The sequence below is a fragment of the Podarcis cretensis genome (assembly GCF_951804945.1).
Source record: "Podarcis cretensis genome assembly, chromosome: 6".
Taxonomy (NCBI): domain Eukaryota; kingdom Metazoa; phylum Chordata; class Lepidosauria; order Squamata; family Lacertidae; genus Podarcis; species Podarcis cretensis.
The window spans coordinates 5,780,009-5,800,360 of record NC_137175.1 but is presented as its reverse complement, the minus strand read 5'-3'; the positions used below and the strand labels follow the sequence as shown (position 1 = coordinate 5,800,360).

Genomic DNA, 20,352 nt, shown 5'->3' with positions numbered 1-20,352 from the left:
ATTACTCCTAGGGTTCCACAGGGTTACTTCTGAGTAGACATAAATAGCCACTTTTCAGTTTAGGAAAAAAGGCGGCTAAGGGGGAACAAGATATTGGTGTATCAGAGATGGATGGTGTATCTTATACAGCGCTCTGGACAAAAAGAAGGACATTCATGCAGTACATAGTAAAAACCATGTACAGTGGTGCCTCGCAAGACGAAAAGAATCCGTACCGCGATTCTCTTCGTCTAGCGGTTTTTTCATCTTGCGAAGCAAGCCCATTGATGGCTTAGCGCTATTAGCGGCTTAGCGGCTTTTAGCGGCTTAGCGGATCAGCTGATAAGCAGATTAGCGGCTTAGAAAAAGGGGGGGGGAGTCGGAAAAACTCGCAAGAAATTTTCGTCTTGCAAAGCAAGCCCATAGGGAAATTCGTTTTGCGAAGCGCCTCCAAAACGGAAAACCCTTTCGTCTAGCGGGTTTTCCGTCTTGCGAGGCGTTCGTCTTGCGGGGCACCACTGTAACTTGCTCCCACAGCAGGCATTGATGGCCATCAACTTAGTTGGTTTTAAGAGAGAATTAGACAAATTCATGGAGAAGGCTATCAGTGGTTTCCAGCCATGGTGGCTGTGCTCTGTCTCTACGGCTGGAGGCTTAATGCTTCTGAATATCAGTGACTGGAAACCACAAGGGGTGAGAGTGCTCTTGTGCTTGGGTCCTGCTTCTGCTTTCCCATTAAGGCATCTGGTTGGCCACTGAGAAAACAGGATGCTGGATTAGATGCGCCATTGGCCTGATCCAGCAGCCAGGCTCTTTTTACCTTCTTATAGTATTACTAGCATGGGTGGCCCTGTGGTCTAAGCCACAGAGCCTAGGGCTTGCCAATCAGAAGGTCGGCAGTTTGAATTGCCGCGACGGGGTGAGCTCCTGTTGTTCAGTCCCTGCTCCTGCCCACCTAGCAGTTTGAAAGCACGTCAAAGTGCAAGTAGATAAATAGGTACCGCTCCGGCAGGAAGGTAAACGGCGTTTGCGTGCGCTGCCAGAAGCAGCTTAGTCATGCTGGCCACATGACCCGGAAGCTGTCTGCGGACAAACACCGGCTCCCTCGGCCAGTAAAGAGATATGAGCACCGCAACCCCAGAGTCATCCGCAACTGACCTAACGGTCGGGGGTACCTTTACCTTTACTTTAGTATTACGGGGGGGGGGGCACGGCCCTCCCCCAACTCACTCTGCCCTGCCCGAGCTTGCCAAACCGCCTCACTCATATATAATTTTACTGGCATATAAAAAGGTAAAGGTACCCCTGCCTGTACGGGCCAGTCTTGACAGACTCTGGGGTTGTGCGCCCATCTCACTTAAGAGGCCAGGGGCCAGCACTGTCCTGAGACACTTCCGGGTCACGTGGCCAGCGTGACATCGCTGCTCTGGCGAGCCAGAGCCGCACACGGAAACGCCGTTTACCTTCCCGCTGGTAAGCGGTCCCTATTTATCTACTTGCACCCGGAGGTGCTTTCGAACTGCTAGGTTGGCAGGCGCTGGGACCGAGCAGCGGGAGCGCACCCCGCCGCAGGGATTCGAACCGCCAACCTTTCGATCGGCAAGTCCTAGGCGCTGAGGCTTTAACCCGCAGCGCTACCTGCGTCCCGTTACTGGCATATAATCATGCCTAATTCATCAATAAATGTACTTTACAAATGTGTAAACACCAATGCACATATAAAGAGATACAATGACAATATGATGTGTTTTATTAGAATAACTATAGCTGCCCTACTATCCGAATATCTTTAAAAAGTACTGTATTTTTCTGTGCCCCAATGTATAAGACGCACCCTACTTTTAGGGACCCCAAATTTAGAAAATGGGCATATGCACTATTCGCGTATAAGATGCCCCCAGATTTTTAACCCTTTTTAAAAGTAAAAAAACCTAGTCTTATACACAGAAAAGTACAGTATATATTATAGCTTGGAGAGTGATCGCCCCCTAGTGGAAGTTAAAAGAACTACATCAGAGAGCTCAATAAGTTAATAAAAATGAATGGCCTACAATTCTATTTCTAAAAAAACAGTTTATTTCATAATTACTGGTAGCTGGTCAGGAGATGCTGTTGGATGTTTTGTGGTAGGGGAAATGGCCAAAAATCACTGCTAATATTCTGGATAAAACAGTTTGGATAGATTTACATTTCCTATATTATAAGGTATTAACATGAAGCAAGTTTAAGCAATCTGAAAGGATGGTACCCTGAGGAGCAAAAGGTTTCTCAGTACTCTTAAATATACTTCATGGCACTGTAGAAAGAGCGAAATTAAGGCTATCAAAACTTAATCCATGTACAAAAAAATTAACTCATTTGCATTAAGTTTATGAAGAAGTTAAATAGGTCTTAGTTCATTTATTTCCTATAATTGCAATGGATAATGACTTGTCTCGAATCTAGAAGATTTGAAATGAAAACCTATGTGGAAATACCACAAGCAAATGCATCTCCCTTTAATTTTTTCTTCTGCAGACTAAACATACCTAACCTCTTGGTTTTAGACACTGTCAATTTCCTGGTCATCCTCCTCCTCATCTCCAGCCTAAACATACCCAGATTTTTCTACTGCTCTTTTTTCCCCAGACTCTATCATCATCCTGGTCACCCTCACCAGCATTTCCTGCCAAGACCCATCCAGTGCTCAAAGCAAACATAGAGGTTACTGTGTCTAACGGATAGGATTCCCGTAGGATTTGTTCTTGATCTGCAGGAAAGGTTTACACCAGGCACAGGAAAACTCGGCCCTCCATATGTTTTGGGACTACAACTTCCATCATCCCTAGCTAAAATGACCAGTGGTCTATGCCCGGTTTACACTGCACCAGCTCAATCTGGTCTCCTTAAATCTCTCCCAGTTATGTTCCAGTGAATCACAAATATGCTACAGTTTCTAAACTGAAAAATGCAGACCACATCCCTTAGAACTCTCATTCCATTGTGCACAGTAAATTGGCATTCAAAGCCTCTCTTCAAAGACAAAGAATACCAAGTGGAAATGACCACAGCCTTGATTGCTGCCACCATCAAGCAAAATTTCTTTTTCCTTCGCCATAATAAACTTACACAAACACAACCAACCACCCTACCTTATCACAGCTTCGGACCTGAGCAGGTTGAACATGAGAGTGCAGCAGAATTCTGTAAAGTGATTTTAACCATCCTGTTCTCCAATTACCAACTTGCCCCAGCTTTACATAATATGCATTATGAAGATATTCACAGAATGACATGAAAAGCTCACTTGGAATGCTATTACTGAATTTATAACTCTCTCCGTGGTGCCTTTCAGTCTTTGAAACTACAAAAGAGGAGGCAACATATATTTACCTGAATTATGTCTGTAAATTTATGCAACCCAGCTGTATTGATGAATATGCCAGTACCTAAAGGCAGGGGAGAATATTGTAACATTTTTACATGACTTTTCTCACAATCATCAAAAATCCATTTATGAACACTGTGTTGTATGCATGGAGGCACTGGGCAAAGATTCTGGCATCTGCTACAGTGCCCTGGTGAAAACTAACAAAATGAATTCCAATGGGGCAAATCAGGCATTAATTACTTCCTGGACTCAAACTCCTTTTACTAGAAATAATTAGCCATCATGGGCAAGGGGGAAGGACACAAAAGATCAGCCACAGAGTACCCCGTCTACAACCTCAAGACACATCAACTGAAACTCATCCCACGAACTTGGCCCTGATGGCATTCTGGTAATAGCCCCAAACACTGTTACAAATGAGGCATCAAGGTCAGAGAAGATATAAGCAGTTTTATTACATATTCTTATTTATTACATTTATTAGTCACTTCTCTTCTTTTTCACAAAAGTAAACTCAAAACAATTGACAAAAAAATTGTATACTCAAAATGTTTAGCAAACTTATCATAAGATGCCTCTGAAGATTCTAGGATCTCTCCCCATGGACCTCTGTTGCTTATTCACCACCCCCACCATACAGAATAGGTTTCATAATGAGTTCTTGTGTTCAATCATATTCACCATGAATCTCTCACCTGTATTCTAGTTGTCTCCCACCTTGTTTCATTTTCTCTAGTTGTACCTTAACTATTTTCAGGTCTGTTTCTTGGGCTCATGCAATGCTGTGCACTCTCACAATATTATACTCTACTTTCAAACTTTCTCCCCACCCCCTATTTGCCCAAAGTATAATGTGCACACTTACGGCCTGCTAAATACTGTAAGATTTGTTCCAGTGACTCAAGGAGAGATGCTTGGGTTTGGGATGTGATTTGGACCTTTTCAAACAGGTCAAATATATAGCTGTAATTTCAAGAAGAAACATAAACAAAATACTGAGTCTTATCCTAGTAGCTAACCAAAGGACAAAATACAAAACAGTCTCGTTCCATTTCTCACTAAGGTGTTCTAGGGTTCTCAGCACATATGAACATTATGTATATAGAGTGAGAAGAACTACTCAGAATCAACCCCGGATTTCAGATAAATTCTAAAGGAACTAGGATTAAGCCTAAAGAATATTTAATCCTAGATCTGAATCAACAAAAAGGAACAGCTAGAAGAAGAATTATTACAAAGGATGTGCTAAAATAATGTGGATGAGATTCAGCTAATGAGCCCTGACAGTACAAGCTCTGGGGAGAGTGGGAGAACCCCCAGGACAGCAGGTGGGGGAAAAGGAAAAGGCAATCATTCCATCAGACAAGCAGAAAAGCTTGCACTGAAAGAGCAATTTGCTTAATGCCATGTTGAATTCCTCCCTGTAAGTATGGAGAACCTATTCCGTAACAGAGAGCGGTAATCAAATATGTAATTTGAATCCCCGCAATGGAGTTCGAAAGTACGTCAAGTGCAAATAGATAAATAGGTACCACTCCGGCGGGAAGGTAAATGTTTCCGTGCGCTGCTCTGGTTTTGCCAGAAGTGGCTTAGTCATGCTGACCACATGACCTGGAAGCTGTCTACGGACAAACATCGGCTCCCTCGGCCTACAGAGCGAGATGAGCGCCGCAACCCCAGAGTCGTCCGCGACTGCACCTAACGGTCAGGGGTACCTTCACCTTTAACCTGAGTTGAATACCATCCGCCACCTCCTACCAAAGCTTGATGAGCCTCCATAAACATGAGGGCTAGAAAGCTCCTTTTAAAAAATAGTTTCTGTTTTTGAAAATGTGAACTGCAGTGGCTTGATGAATGTCAAGTGATTTGTTTTATTTGGTATTTGTAATCAACCCTTCCCCCAATAGCGTATCCTCTGGACATTTTATCCTCCCAAACCAACCTGCAAGATAGGGCAGGCTAAGCTATACAGTGGTGCCCCGCAAGACAAACGCCTCGCAAGACGGAAAACCCGCTAGACAAAAGGGTTTTCCGTTTTGGAGGCGCTTCGCAAAACGAATTTCCCTATGGGCTTGCCTTGCAAGACGAAATGTCTTGCGAGTTTTTCCAACTTTTTTCCCCTCCCCCCCCTTTTTCTAAGCCACTAAGCCGCTTATCAGCTGATCCGCTAAGCTGATAAGCCGCTAAAAGCCACTAAAAGCCGCTAATAGCGCTAATCCGCTAAGCCGTCAATGGGCTTGCTTCGCAAGACGAAAAAACCGCTAGACGAAGAGAATCGCGGAACGGATTCTTTTCGTCTTGCAAGGCACCACTGTATTTCATTAATTTATTATATTTATATCCCACCTATCATTCAAGGTGGCATAAATGGCTTGTTCATTCCCTATAACAACCTTGTAGAATATGTTAAGCAGAGAGGTACCCCAAGGCCTCCAAATGAGCTTCACTGCTTACTAGTCTAAACATTATATGTACTACTTGACCTGATGGGACACCCAGTGAGCTTCACAGTCAAGCAAGGGTTTGAACTGAGTGTCCCAGTCTGACCCTTCGTTCTGCTTCATCAAGCAACCTCTTTGCAGCTACAATTTCCAGCAGCAACAACTGAGCTCCAGAAAACCTGGGTGACTCAGGCCCAAGATTCTCAAGGAAACACCCTACACCATAAAACAAGCAACAAAGCAATTTTATGAGTCTATGGGCAGGCACACAAAAACAAGAAATGCCAACTGGGCACATGCTTTGTATCTCCTGAAACATACCTTCCATCCTTAGTGAGTCCACTTCCACTTGGTGGCAGCTCGACAGCATCTATAACGTTTTCTAGCTGAAGAAGAATCTCTTGAAGGCAAACAAAGGAAGAGGAGGAATGTTATGCAGCTGGCATATAACCAAATTATCCTGCTCTTTCTCCTCAGACGAAACTGCAACACAGGCACTCTCTCACTGCCTTGCCAACAAGAAAAGGGCTCCTTCTAAGTGACACACTCCCTTAGGGTGGGGAGGTTGCATTGCCAATTTACACAACAGGCCACCTCAGTGGGCTTGTTACTGAAAAGAAGGACATAACTTTTAAAAAGAACTAAAGAACTAAAGCAAAGGACTTTTTCTAGGGCTGATTCAAGATTTTCACATTTGGGGGTAATACCTTCTGAGTAAGATAAGTAGAATCCAGTCAACCAATGATCTGCCATATGCCAATATCATAAAAATGACAGGCAAATTACATTGTTTACAGGCAATTAAAATATGCAAATGAGTAGTAGCTTGCCAGCCAAATGCATAAACATGAAATATCTTTCAGTATTCAACAAGTTGTCAGTAAATTAGCTAGCATTTCTCATCTACCATGTATGTTTCTCTCAAACCAAAGTGATTAGGAATTTGCTTCCACAAGGGATACTGTGCATTCCCCTCATGCACACAACCCTTAATAAATGTTCCTCCGGTCTCTTTCAAGGCATTCAGTTTTTCACATACTACCTACGTTGACAGATCTTTAATTTACTGCTCCAAAGTTCTGCATAAAGTACACAATTTGGAATATCTGTGCAATAGAGTAATCAGCTACATGATCCTCTTGGCTAAACTGAGAGCCACCCATTGCCAAAACATTTTTTAAAAAAACTTCTCTATAGACAAAATATAAATCTAATAATTGTACTTACGCTTTATCTTTGCGATGTCTTCAAGCTCCATGTTTAATCCTGTTTCAGAAAGAATTCTTATTCAGGCAGTTTCCAGTGCAATACTGTATCAATGTCTCTTCCCCCAGCCCATCCTGTATAAATCTCAATATTTAGATTGTACACTAATGTACCTTTCCAAGTGCAATGTACATGCACTGCCTGTTGAATGCTTATTGGACTTTGTTCCAGATCAATGATTGTGGATGAGTGGAAGAGAGGAGGCCAGGAAGGCTGCAAAGTATGTGCTCTTCATTTCCTTCCTTGACCAATTCTCTAAACCAAAATCCAGAAATCCAAAGCACAAATATCAAAAGCACCATTTAAACAATTTGCTTTTAAGTACCTAATTTACACTGGATTTGCCTTGGCATGGAAAACTCCCCCCCCCCTTAAACAAGCTCAATGAATGCACTGAAAAAACGCTTGCACGAAGCCTCACTGGCATTAATACACAGCTGCACAAAAGATTTTCATGTTCTTGCACAAGTATCTTTCTTTCATTGGGGTTTTCACAGAAGAGTTGCCAGCAATAATCCTAATACATCCACTGCCTAGCAACCAAACTCCACATTCTGAAGACTGATTTTGCAGAACTCAGGGGTAATTTCTAAATGCATGCAGCCCAATGAAGCTCTTGTTGCATTCAAGAAATCACTACACTATACAGGCAATCTACCTGAATTGGCAGGCTCCACATTGAATTCAGAGTTGATTTCATTCTGCTGAACATTTTTCACTTGTTCTTCCAGAACTATGTTAATGGCATCCACAGCTGAAGCTAAGTCATAGGGTGTCAAGTCAAACGATGCCAACTCTTCACATATCTTTTCCTAGGGGTGTAGACAAAAAGTTACACCTGTAGTGTACACTATTAACCACATCAGCTATGCACACACTTTGTGTCTGTCAGGACAAATTCCTGCTCTAGGAAGACAACATTATCAAAAGACCAAATGAAGAGAGTATTCTTTTAAAAATAACACCAGTGACCTATCATCTCAGTTGCTCAATACTTATTGAGGGAACAAATAGTCACAGATTACTTGAATTCTTATATGAAAACATACCTACAAGGCTCTTTGCCTGTTAAAAATGGAGAGAAGCCAGATGCATCTTTTCTTACCACATTGTGAGCTTCATCAAGTATCACTACAGCCCCCTTCAAGTCCAAGTTGTGAGCTCTTCGACTCTATTTTTTTTTTTAAAAAAAAGAGGGAGATATGTGAGGCAGGATGGCAGGGACAACTTGTTTACAACTATTTGCAACCACCCTTAAGCGTCGGCCATCACAGTCTATCAAGGTATGGCAGCTGCACATGGCCCAATGAAAGAAGTGCAACATGGTCCTCTCAACGTCCATTTCAATGGCACTCACACAGGTGCTCCTTGCGAACCTATTATTTATTAAATACCGTATTTTTCACTCTATAACACGCACCCGACCATAACACGCACGTAGTTTTTAGAGGAGGAAAATCCGTAGGCATGCCACCTGTAGGCATTCCCTCCATAACACGCACAGACATTTTCCCTTACTTCCCTTACTTTTGAGGAGGAAAAAAGTGAGTGTTGTGGTGCAAAAAATACGGTATTTTATATGCTGCCTGTTTTGCAGACATCTAAAGGTGGTGCACACTAATAAATAAAAAAAATTACAGCAAGTACAATCAAAACTAGTAACATACAGTAAGGCAATCCATAAAAATATCCTTTAAAATCCCACAACAAGCAGGAAGTTGCATGTGGGCGTTATCTGTCGCACACACGTTTGAGGAACAATTAATGCCAATAAACCAAAGCGAACATGTCATTTTGCTTCTTCAGTGCACATTTCACAAAGAAAAACAGTGAAACAGCTTTGTCAGCACATCAGAAACCGCTATTATTCAATCAACCTCATAACTAGAAAATAACCCATAAATCTGCATTGCTACAATCCCAAAATGGTGACCAGTACTCGGATTTCATTATTATCCACACTTCACCATGAGATCCCAGTACAGGTCACTCGAATCCTGGTAACCTGCAATAATGATTAAAGAAAAGATTTTTAGCCTTCAAAAGAAGGGAGTAGGGGAGAATAAAAACTACACAAGCAGTTTTTTCTAAAAGCAGAACTCAAAGAGGCTTCTAATACTCAGTAGATAGCACCATATTCAAGGTGGATCAAGGACCACATAGCTCTAGCTTTCCTATAGCACTGCCACTAAACTAGCCTTGTTAGTCAGCACAGGGAGATATGCAGAGACTCCTGTGATTTGAATTAGTTATACAGAAGGGAGAAATTTAGCTGGGAAAGCTTCTATGATGAAAACAAAGAGAAGCAACTGTAAAGTTCTCCCTTGTATGCCTAGCCCATCAGGAAAGCTCAACAAACCAAACAATTTTCAGCATATTTGGAAGGATGACTTCCAACAAAAAAAACTAGTGAACAAAACTATCTCGCTTTCTGAGAAGGAAATATGTTAAAATAAAAGAAACGCGCACGCGCACACACACGCGCACACACACAATCTCTGCCTTCTGTGATAAGCATTTAGCATCTGTAATGTTTCCTGTAATGAGTTAATTAAGCAATTTACTGGCATATCCACCAAAATCCTCTTAAAATATTCAGCAAAACTGACTTGAATTTTAAAGTAATACCCCACATACCTTTGGGTCCAGTAAATAGTTATAAGGCATAAAAATGATGTCTGCCTGCTGCTTCAAACTCCGAGAAAGATAGTAAGGGCAAACTCTGTTTAAAGAGAGAGGGAGGGAAATGTACACAGCGCTACAAGACAACCAACGTGCTTTCCACAGTCATTTATTAAGATTCTCAGGGGTTTCTTGTCAGCTTCTTAATGGGCTAGTCTTAAAGGCAGATGGTCTGGTGGGTTTACATGGGCCCGTCTCCTCTCTCATTTGATAAAAGAGAATGCTGGCAATAAATCCTTGACCCTGCAAGTGCAGCGAGATAAAAGAAGGTGGTGGTGCAGAGGCTGCTAGGAAGCTTAGCATTTAAGGCAGGCATAGGCAAACTCGGCCCTCCAGATGTTTTGGGACTACAATTCCCATCATCCCTGACCCCTGGCCCTGTTAGCTAGGGATGATGGGAGTTGTAGTCCTGAAACAGCTGGAGGGCAGTGTTTGCCTATGCTTGATTTAAGGCATTCAACTTTTTCACTGACATAGTCCAGCTTTGACAGCCTTCTGGCAGTTCCCCTTCCTGCGAGAAGGGAGGTTACAGGGAACCAGCAGAGGAACTTCTCAGTAGTGGTGCCCGCCCTGTGGAATACACTCTCATCAGATGTCAAGGAAATAAACAACTATCTGGCTTTTAGAAACCATTTGAAGGCAGCCATGTTCGGAGAGGTTTTTAATGTTGGATGTTTTATTGTACTCTTAATTCTGTTGGGAGCCACCCAGAGTGGCTGGGGTATAATAATAATAATAATAATAATAATAATAATAATAATAATAATAATATTTTAAAAAACCCAGTGTTTCAACCAAGAAAATAAACTGTAAAAGAGAGAAGGAACCTTGATAAAGCATTACACAAAGGGGGGGGGTGCTTATCATGTAGTCATTTTTCAATCACAGCTTTATAGCCCACTAAGCAAATATCTGTTTACTTAATTAGATGTGTCACGGGGCTTATGCTTACAAAGATGGATTGTTCATGATTTAGAAAGTATAGAAAAGGGAGATTTGGAATTATCTCCCACCTGATGAGCTTATCACTGTATGAACATCAGCTACAGTGGTATAGATCCAACAGCACTTGTTTGATAATTAGTCATAGATGTCTTGGTATTTACACAGACTTGCACTGGAGATTTTGAATTCCCTAGCCAAAGGAATGCAATTCAGTCTCTAATCTTTCTATGACTACATGAAGCAGGAAGGTACCCCACTTCTGGTACCTTTAGTGTATTTTTGGTTTCTACGGAAGCCGCCCAGAGTGGCTGGGGAAACCCAGCCAGATGGGCGGGGTACAAATAAATAATTATTATTATTATTATTATTATTATTATTATTATTATTATTATTATTATTATTATCATATAACAGTCAATTCCCCCCCATGCCATTCTTTAATGAATTTCTAAATTCTGCAATACAGATTTTATTTATGATTGATTAATGCTCCTTTGGAAGGAAGGGCAAGATATACTGTATTTTTCGCCCTATAGGACGCACCTTTTCCCCTCCCAAAATGAAGGGGAAATGTGTGTGCATCCTATGTGGCGAATGCAGGCTTTCGTTGAAGCCTGGATAGCGAGGGGGGTCGGTGCTTCGCGCAGCTCTCCGCTAACCGTGGGAGAGCTGCGCGAAGTCACTTGCCTGCACCCAGAAGCTTGGGGCGCGCTCTCCCACGGCTTGCAGATAGCAGCCTGTTCTGGGGGCTGGGGTCAGGGGAAGCTCGGTCTTCCCCCGCCCCGCCCCTGGGGGGGAAATAAAAAAAAATTCCTTTATTTCCCCCCCAAAAAAACTAGGTGCGCCCTATGGGCCGGTGTGCCCTATGGGGCGAAAAATATGGTAAATTTAACCAACAAATAAAACATTTGGGTTGACTCTTTGTGCAATAGAGAGTCAAGTATGTAGATGTAAGTAAATGCAGCTAGCGCTTTCTATTCATAGAAAGATCATACAACAACTTGCATGGTATGGTGGTTGTAGGTGTGAGCGACAAATGACAATATCACCACTTCAAATTTCAGCCTAGTCATGAACTCATTGGACGTTATTAAATAAAACCACTACATCTGAGTCTAAGCCTATCCACATGTTCACAGGTTTGATGTATGGATTACCAACAAAGAATGTATGAAATTGTTTGAGCACTTCATATTTAAAGAGCATTTTCCTAATATACTAGAAAAGTTTCCTATATTTTACTACAGTGGTACCTCGGGTTAAGTACTTAATTCGTTCCGTTCATATGGGGAGAGGCATAAAGAAAGAGAAAAGTGAAGAGGAATTGTGACCTGTGCTTGTTCCCATTTTTAACCAAGTCTTCAATATCCAAGATGGAGCTGATCAGATCTTTTTCAGTGCTCTTCTCTGTAGAAAAGAAAAGAGGAGTTAGCATATTCCAGCAGATCCCAGGCTGGCTCATCTATTCCCGGCTCCTTGAACATCCCATCTTGGGCCTGCCCACCCATTCAGCAGGCAGAATGCCGGGTTCCACACTAGCAGAGAAATGTTGGCATCACTCCACAGCTGGGTGGCCAGAAGGGCTGGGCAAAGGACACCTCTGTCCAATCCAAATTCCCCAGATTGTAGCCTTAGGTCAGGGGTCACCAACCTAAGGCCCATGGGCCAGAAGCGGCCCGCGGAGGTCGTTTGACCGGCGCACGAGCCGCCCACGAACCAAGTTGCCCACTTGTGCTAAACTGGCACGGTGCAGGGACTCACTTCCATGGTGTCGGAAATCGTGTCTGTGCAGATGCTGAAAATTGTGGACGTGCATACGCCGAAAATCGTGGCTGTGCGCGTTCACACATGCTCACAATCTGGCCCACGGAGGGATCAGCCCAGGCAAGATAAACCTTGCCGACCCCTGCCTTAGGTGGTCAGGGTTATGGAAAGCAGGTCCTATCAAGAAAGTTTGAAAGAACTGGGCATATTTAGACTGGAGGAGAGAAGACTCATCCTACACCAAACACTCTTCTCAGTGAGGAATGCTATGTCATCCAGGAGGCCCCTTCATCATCATAGCGGGCCCTGGGATGATATCTTATTTTCCACTAGAAGCAGTGCCTAGCTGAGCAGAAGAGAAAGGGTGATGCCCTTAGGGGTTTAATAGAAGATTGGATGATATAGCAGCAATGCCCAATTAATCAGGCCTAAAATTTTAATTGAGTTCTACCATTTTAATTTATTCATTTGATGAATCAATTAAAACTGCAGCCCTAAAACAAGCAAACCTGCAAGTCCTTTCTCCCCTCTTAATTAAAAAAAAACCCTGCCTGCGATGGGGCAAGACATGGATTCATGACATCAGAGGCACCAGGTAATTTGTGTAGTGAACAGCTGGCTTCTGTTGCAACCTAGCAGAAAGCAGAAGCATTTCCCTTGAACTCTACTTGTGAACAAAATGTAGTGAGTACGATTCCACGATGACCCTGCTGCTTAAATTATATACTTTCATGTGCACCCTTAATTATCATTTTCTGGGTGCAACCACCCAACACTGCTGCTAGGCAACCTCTGCCCATTTCCTGCACAAATCACATTTAAAATTAATGCAGGTTGCGCATCAACAGCACTTGATGGATTGCTCCTTCTATCTTTAACTTACATGATTATAGGAACATAAGAGCCTGCTGCTTCCACATTCCAGGAAAGGTTCCAAAAATATCTGAACATCTGTTGATTTAGTTCTTAATTATGTTTCTCATAAGATACCACATTATATGCAGATGACACACTCTGCAAGCTATGCTCGTGGATGGCACCATCTCAACCCACCCCCATCATGTATGTGTCTGTGTGTGTGTGTGTGTGAGAGAGAGAGAGAGAGAGAGAGAGAGAATTTATTTTAACCTGAAATTATTGATCAGTGCCACTTTCTATGGTCCCCAAATTCTGGGCTCCTAGTATTCCTTGTACAGGGAGGCAGCCGTTTACCTTCCTAGGCCTTATTGTCTCTGAATGTGCAAGCAGGTCACTTCACATAATGCCAACGATTGCTGAATGCGCATGGTATAATAGTCAGTGGCTTTCTAAAACCAGCTGACTACCTAGAGGCATAAGCTTGAACTTCAACACTGTTAAAATGATGATGATGTTGATGATGATGATCATTTATTATTTGTACCCTGCCCAGCTGACTGGGTTGCCCCAGCCGCTCTGGGCAGCTTCCAGCATACATGAAAACATAAATCTTAAAAAGCTTCCCTATACAGGGCTGCCTTCAGACGTCTCATGAACGTAATATAGTTACTCATCTCCTTGATATCTGATGGGAGATGGGCGCCACCACCAAGAAGGCCCTTTGCCTGGTTCCCCCAGCTTTACATCTTGGAAGCTATCTTCCAAGTGAAGTTTATATAATGAATAATAATAATAATAATAATAATAATAATAATAATAATAAATTTTATTTATTTATATCCCACCCTCCCCAGCCCTCCCCAGCCGAAGCCGGGCTCAGGGCGGCTAACAACACTAAAACAGTATGACATTATAAAACATTATAAAAATGAATTAAAATCAAAATCGATGGCAACCATAAACTAAAGTTTTGTAAAGATTGCCAGAGGAGGGGGTCAGGCTGCGCCCTGACCAAATGCCAGGTGGAACAGCTCTGTCTTGCAGGCCCTGCGGAAAGATGTCAAGTCCTGCAGGGCCCTTGTCTCTTGTGACAGAGCGTTCCACCAGGTTGGAGCCGCAGCCGACGTGGGGATCCAGGGCACAGTCCTTCAATGGCTGCGCTCGTTTCTCTCTGGTCGGGGACAGAGGGTGGCGCTTGGGGGGGAATTGTCATCCCGCCACTCCTTGGTGTGTGGTGTGCCTCAGGGTGCAATACTCTCCCCGATAAGAATTCAATATAAGTGAGACTTTCTGACAGGATCAGAACTTCAAAAATCTTTGGGATAATGGTACCTCATTGCCTAGCTACTTTTTAGCAATCTAGCAAGCTGTCTTATACGGAGTCAGGTCTTTGGTTCATCTATTTCAGCATCATCCACACTGACTTGCAATGGCTTGCAGGGTTTCAGAGGAGACTTTCCCAGCCCCATCTCCTTGGGATTGCTAGGGATTAAACCTCAGACCTTCTGCATGTAAATAATGTACTTTCCCACTGAGCTTCAGCACTTCTGCATCCTATATTAAAACAGCACTATGTCTGAGAAGTCTCACTTTAGATACTGCAACATCTGCACTTATAACTGAATTCATGTGGACTAGCGCAATGGTGGCATGGTGGAGTGCTTTTCAGTAGTGTTCCTTCCACAATGTAAGGGATGGGGAACCTCAGGCCCAGGGCCAAAATGCAGCCTTCTGTAAGTGCTTCTATTCACCCTTGGGTCTTTTCCCACATGTCCTCACCAGGTTAATTCACTCATCTGGTCTGCACCCTCCCTGTGTGCTTTTACCTGGCTACAATTATACCTATTGTCTGCCTAAATGGGTAATGGAGAAGTGTGCATGGGGGTATATTTAGAAACCTTTACATTTTGCCTAGCTGGAATGTAGCCCACTGAACACAGGGAATTGCCACATCTGAAACTCTTAGGTCAATTTCCTAGGTGGGAATCCAGTTTCCACAGCCAGCAATTTGAGAACTAAATTAGCCAATATCTACCTGAAAGCAAAGCACAGCACAAGCGCACAGACAAGTATGGGTTGTACAATCTAAACTAGTTAATGATGCTTACAAACCTAAAAAAATGAACAGTAGAGGCTGGCAGTTTTGCACGGAAGAAACAGTTACATGCAAGTGGTCAACAGAAAGACTGATATAAAACCAGCCCAACATCAATTACCAGACTCCCAAACTGAGAATTACTTTCACAAACGTTTATTCATACCTTCCACATTGTTATAGAAATGACATGTGCGAGTTGTTATCTTCATACGGCACATGTGGATCTGCAAAACAATATAAATTCCAGTTCAGTGCATAACATAATGAAGCCCAAATAAGTGTATAATTGCACTTGCTCCTATTCACCCCTTATTTCCCTTGGAATTTAGATTGTAAGTTCCTTGCAGCAGGGACCCATCTACTTAATTTATGCAGCTCTTTAAAATACCATGTACATTACTGGCACAATATAAATTACTACCACAAGTAGCTCTCAATAGAGGGCAACATATGATAACTGGATTTGAGAAAAATGGTTCTGCAAGCTCTCCTACAATGTTCAAGCAGAAAGTGCTGTTACTTGGCAATTTCCAGAAAAGCTTTGCTGGACAATGAACAGGGAAAAACATCCGTCCCTACTAAGCAGCAGAGAGTATGCTAGAATTCATATAACAAAAGCCATGTAACTTGACTGCTCCATAGTGATCTATTTCATATCTATTATTGATTCTCCAACTGCAACCTGCTTTTGCCCCCTCCCCCAAAGAAATATGGATTTTGGTTTACTTTACCAAAATGTCCAAAGAGTCACCATAAGAAAAAGAGTTTAAAGGTTGCAAAACAAAAACAATCAGCAGGATTTAAACTTATGACTGAAAGGCCCGAGAACATACAAAGGTCTTTGTCTGGCACCAAAATGACAAAGTAGGTTTCAGGAGGACCTCTCTTTCATGTAGACCTTTCAGGTGAGATCATTCAATAATTGGGGTGCCACCACAGAGATGCCACAGGTGAACACCCAGAAAAGGCCATCTACCTAAGAAGTGGAGGGCTTGAAAAGTCAACCAGAACTTTGGAATGGGCCCAGAAATGGGCTGGATGAAGTCGGTAAAGTATTAGTGAGGGAGACCTGGATTTAAATTCCCACTGCCCACAACTCTCACTGGATGAACAAGAGTCAGTGCGGTTTTACTTTTATGCTCTTACCTGTGTATGGTTATTTTCCTGTCTTTTAACTTCAGGGTGGATGCAGAGCTGCTCTCTGGAACCCAATACACATACCTCTGGCCTATTAAATAGGGGAGGGACGACACAAGCACTGACATTTTAATCAAGACAAGACACTGAAGATATACATGGTTGGGTTGTGGCAAGTATTTCAAACATGGAAATGAAGCAGGGCATAATGCATAAGCTTTCCAGCATTAACGGGCAGTATATTTTGCAAAAGCTATATTCCCTCTGTGTTGAGGGGAGCGCCTTTACTATGGCTGCAAAATGTCTCAGCGACAGCTTATATAACCAGTGTTTTCAAAAACATTTCTATCAACAATAATACAGCTAAAACAAAAACTGCCAGACACATATATCCCAAGTTGTTTCACACCTGGAGTGAGCATCAATATCTTAAGTTTCTTTACCTGTAAACTGTGTTCTTTAATTCATTGATGGCCTGAGTAAGCTGAGAATGAGTTCTGGAGGCATAAATTATTTTAGGAACGTCAGTGTAATAAGCTGTCAAGTGGGGAAGGCGAGAAGGGGATTGGGGGGAGGAAGCAGAAAGGGAAAAAATTAGTTCTTGTTTAGTGCTAAATATATCATCAGTCTGCTTTTCCCCTTCTGGTGCTATGGTAACAACTCAGCCTGCGGAGGCAGTGGCGGATTTTGCAACTCAACCACTCACCTATAAGGAACAAGAGTGCATATTTTTAATCACTTTAGCTAAGAGTCGTTCTATGAAGCACCTGTAGGATAAGCATCTGCACATGAAAACTAATGCCCTGATTTATACAGATTGAAGTTAGTAAGCAAAAGAGGCCCCCAAAATATCAAAATGTTAGGAAGAGTGCAAATCTGGGCCCTGCCAGACCTGAAGAGTGAACAGCTACAGCAGAGCAACCATGATGGATCAACATGGATGAAATGGATTTCAACACTGTGCCACTTTGTGAAGGCTCCTTGAAATTTTTTTACTGAATTTCAGAAACAGTCATGTGAGACCATGGCATCTTGGGTGACGAAAACCTAATGATAATGTTAAATACAACATTACACCACCAGTATAATAAGACCCTAAAGAGAGGAGGAATGGGATTGCTCCTGATGTGGAATTATAGATACTGCTAGAATGTTTGAAAGGAATTGCTGGAATGTGTCAAGGGTGCACCTGACCTTGGTGAAAAAATGTTCACCCATAGATTATGGATATCCAGAGTCTACATCAGGGGTAGTCAACCTTTTTATACCTACCGCCCACTAATGCATCTTTCTCGATGGTAAAATTTCCTTACCATCGATGGAAGGATTCAGCTTGTGACGTAGAACCCCCTCCCACCCACCTAGAATCCTGAAACGCCCACTAGTGGGCGGTAGGGACCAGGTTGACAACCCCTGGTCTACATCTTATGTGGGATCACCTATGCAAGTAATCAAATTGACACAAAAGATGGGAAGTCTTATCTTCCTGGCCCAGTTTCTAATCCCTATAAAAAGTGTTCAGAGAATTGATTCTCACTCTCTTCCTTCTTTCCTTGCTGCCGCCGCCTTTCCCACTCTTTTTTATATGTTCCCTCCCTGAACTGGTTGAGTAACTAGGACTTTTATTCCAAAATGTTAAGTGTGGTAGAAAACCTAGAAATACAGATATTATATGAAACTTTAGCAACTACATGAGCTGGAGGATGTTAGAAGGCCAAAATTTCAGTTAGAATAGGAAAAAACAAACTCTGATTGGCTCCTTTATCAATGTAATTACAATGATAATCTTAACCTATTCTTACTCTATATTATTTTCTAAGTGTTAACTTGCTCTCTTACATTACTTTATTTTTATGTTATAATTCAAAGTTTAGAATATCATTAACTTCCATATGAAAATAATACGATTTGAATGAAGCGCTGTACATCAATAAACTGATTTATTTCAAAGACGATCTTGAGTCTGTGGTCTTTTATCACTGATTATGCTTTATTCTTTGTCCCACTGGGTTGCTAATGAGCAAATTCCAACATTGATGAAATAATCAAATTAACAGAGTCCCCAAGTTTTTCTCTTGCTTCTGATAAAGAAAAGAAACTAACCATAACACTCAGCAATGTTTGCATAGGTTCACATGTTCCCCACCTTCCATGCACCTGAATTTCCACAACTAGAGTGTGGGACTCTATTGAGGCTGGGCAACTGCAATGTTTGCCAGCTTGTCACATCTCATTTTCTACTTCTTCTATAAGGTCAAACAGTCCAGTCTAAGAACCCTAGTAATATCACCTTGTAGCTTCCAAATGAACATGACATTGCTTACAGAACCACAAGACCCAGGACCTACCTGGGATATCAGCACCTGTGGTAGCGCTGCCCCAAGATGACATTGGCCGGTCAGTGAAGAGTTCTGCTCCATTCAGTCGCTGGGCGATCTTCTGTGCAGAGATGGCATCTTTGAAGTGGTCCCGCCAAGCCAGAGATGCACAAAGGAGGCATAGTGTCTTCCCCGTGCCTGTGGGACTCTCTAAAATCCCATTCACTTGCTTGAATAATGGTAACAGGTAGAGAAAAGAAATCATTAGAAAACTGGACTTTCACTTTAACTGCCAGCTAATTGCCAAGGATTTTCCCCATGAGTCTGTACAGAAACAAGTAAGTGGCTGACAAATGCTGGCAGCCTGGATGGAAGACAGGTTGCTAGGTAGCAGATTAGGCAGGGTGAGCTATAACTAGGAAAGCTAGGGCAGCTTCCTTTAGCTGCTCAGTTAGAACCTAACTCTTAAGGAGAGAACCAAACTAGTAATGGGGATTACAGCTGACCACCTGGTCTTCTCTGGAAGTTACCACTCTAAACAGGATGATGCACACATATCATCTGGACTGTATGTTTTAGTTAAATTGACCAAGAACAATGTTCTCTCTAGCTGTCACTGTATAGCTTAATCTGCATAAATCATTTGACTCAGCATTTACTGGAGAATTTATATGTCCACAGTAATTTAATACCCTGCTGTGAGCAGCCTGTTCTAGAAGTATCGTCCAACTCTGATTCTATGACGTTAGAAACTTCAACCAAAGCTCTCTTTCTGGCTTGTTGTTTTACCAGACTGGGAAAGGAAAATGTAGCAAGACAGATAGAGCTCCAAAGGTTATTCTAATCTAGAGTCATCTCTGACTGAAATACTTAAGAAAGGAACAGGCATTGTTGGTGACAGTGAGAGGGTCATTGACAGACTTAGTTTTAGGGCAAACATGCCAAAGTTCTTACGCACTAATATTATGATCACAAGTTTTACTTGATCTGTTTAAATTAGTTGGCACTTCAAACTGGTGTTGAGGCAGAGTTAAACGATTGTTCCAAGTCTGACAACAGGAACTCTGTGATTTGGAACTCTTGGAGAGGGAAAAAAACCTCTGCTGCTGAATTGCATTTGAAATTATGCACACTTTTTACAGAGCAGTGTCCCTGAAACTCATGTACAGCATTACAGCAATGGCAAGGCCTGCATGTCACTTTGTAAACAGATCCCCTTGCTTCTACAACAGCTGTTAGAGCACTTGTGTAGGACAGTGATAATAATAAAGATTTACAAAATGGCCTCTGAGCACAATGGTTCCTTAAGAGATTTTCTTGCAGACGTACAAAAAAGATAATGGAATGCATGGTCTCAGTTCTCAAGCCTTAAGAACAGATTGTATGAACATAAGGTCTACTTATTTGCTTCTTTCCCCTCATCTGCAAGTGTAAGAGAAATCCCACCTACCCACTTCTCTACAAACAGATCTAATGCAATACGTCTGGCACTAA

The 20,352-nt window shown here is 42.3% G+C and overlaps 1 protein-coding gene across 8 annotated transcripts in view; it reads right to left on the bottom strand.

Moving 5' to 3' along the window:
- RTEL1 (regulator of telomere elongation helicase 1) overlaps nt 1-20,352 on the bottom strand; it is a 78,972-nt gene that overhangs the window by 52,654 nt on the left and 5,966 nt on the right. For 7 of the 8 annotated variants that reach the window (XM_079978895.1, XM_079978894.1, XM_079978900.1 and 4 more), the window contains exons 3-14: nt 18,889-19,087; nt 16,984-17,077; nt 16,550-16,631; nt 15,567-15,627; nt 12,015-12,090; nt 9,694-9,778; nt 8,162-8,227; nt 7,715-7,868; nt 7,018-7,056; nt 6,112-6,190; nt 4,215-4,312; nt 3,352-3,407 (exon numbers count right to left, since the gene is read on the bottom strand). In XM_079978895.1, coding sequence (XP_079835021.1) covers nt 3,352-3,407; nt 4,215-4,312; nt 6,112-6,190; nt 7,018-7,056; nt 7,715-7,868; nt 8,162-8,227; nt 9,694-9,778; nt 12,015-12,090; nt 15,567-15,627; nt 16,550-16,631; nt 16,984-17,077; nt 18,889-19,087 — 1,089 coding nt within the window. Of the gene's footprint in view, nt 1-3,351; nt 3,408-4,214; nt 4,313-6,111; nt 6,191-7,017; nt 7,057-7,714; nt 7,869-8,161; nt 8,228-9,693; nt 9,779-12,014; nt 12,091-15,566; nt 15,628-16,549; nt 16,632-16,983; nt 17,078-18,888; nt 19,088-20,352 lie in introns of those variants that run through there. The other variant, XM_079978901.1, reaches the window with a different exon arrangement.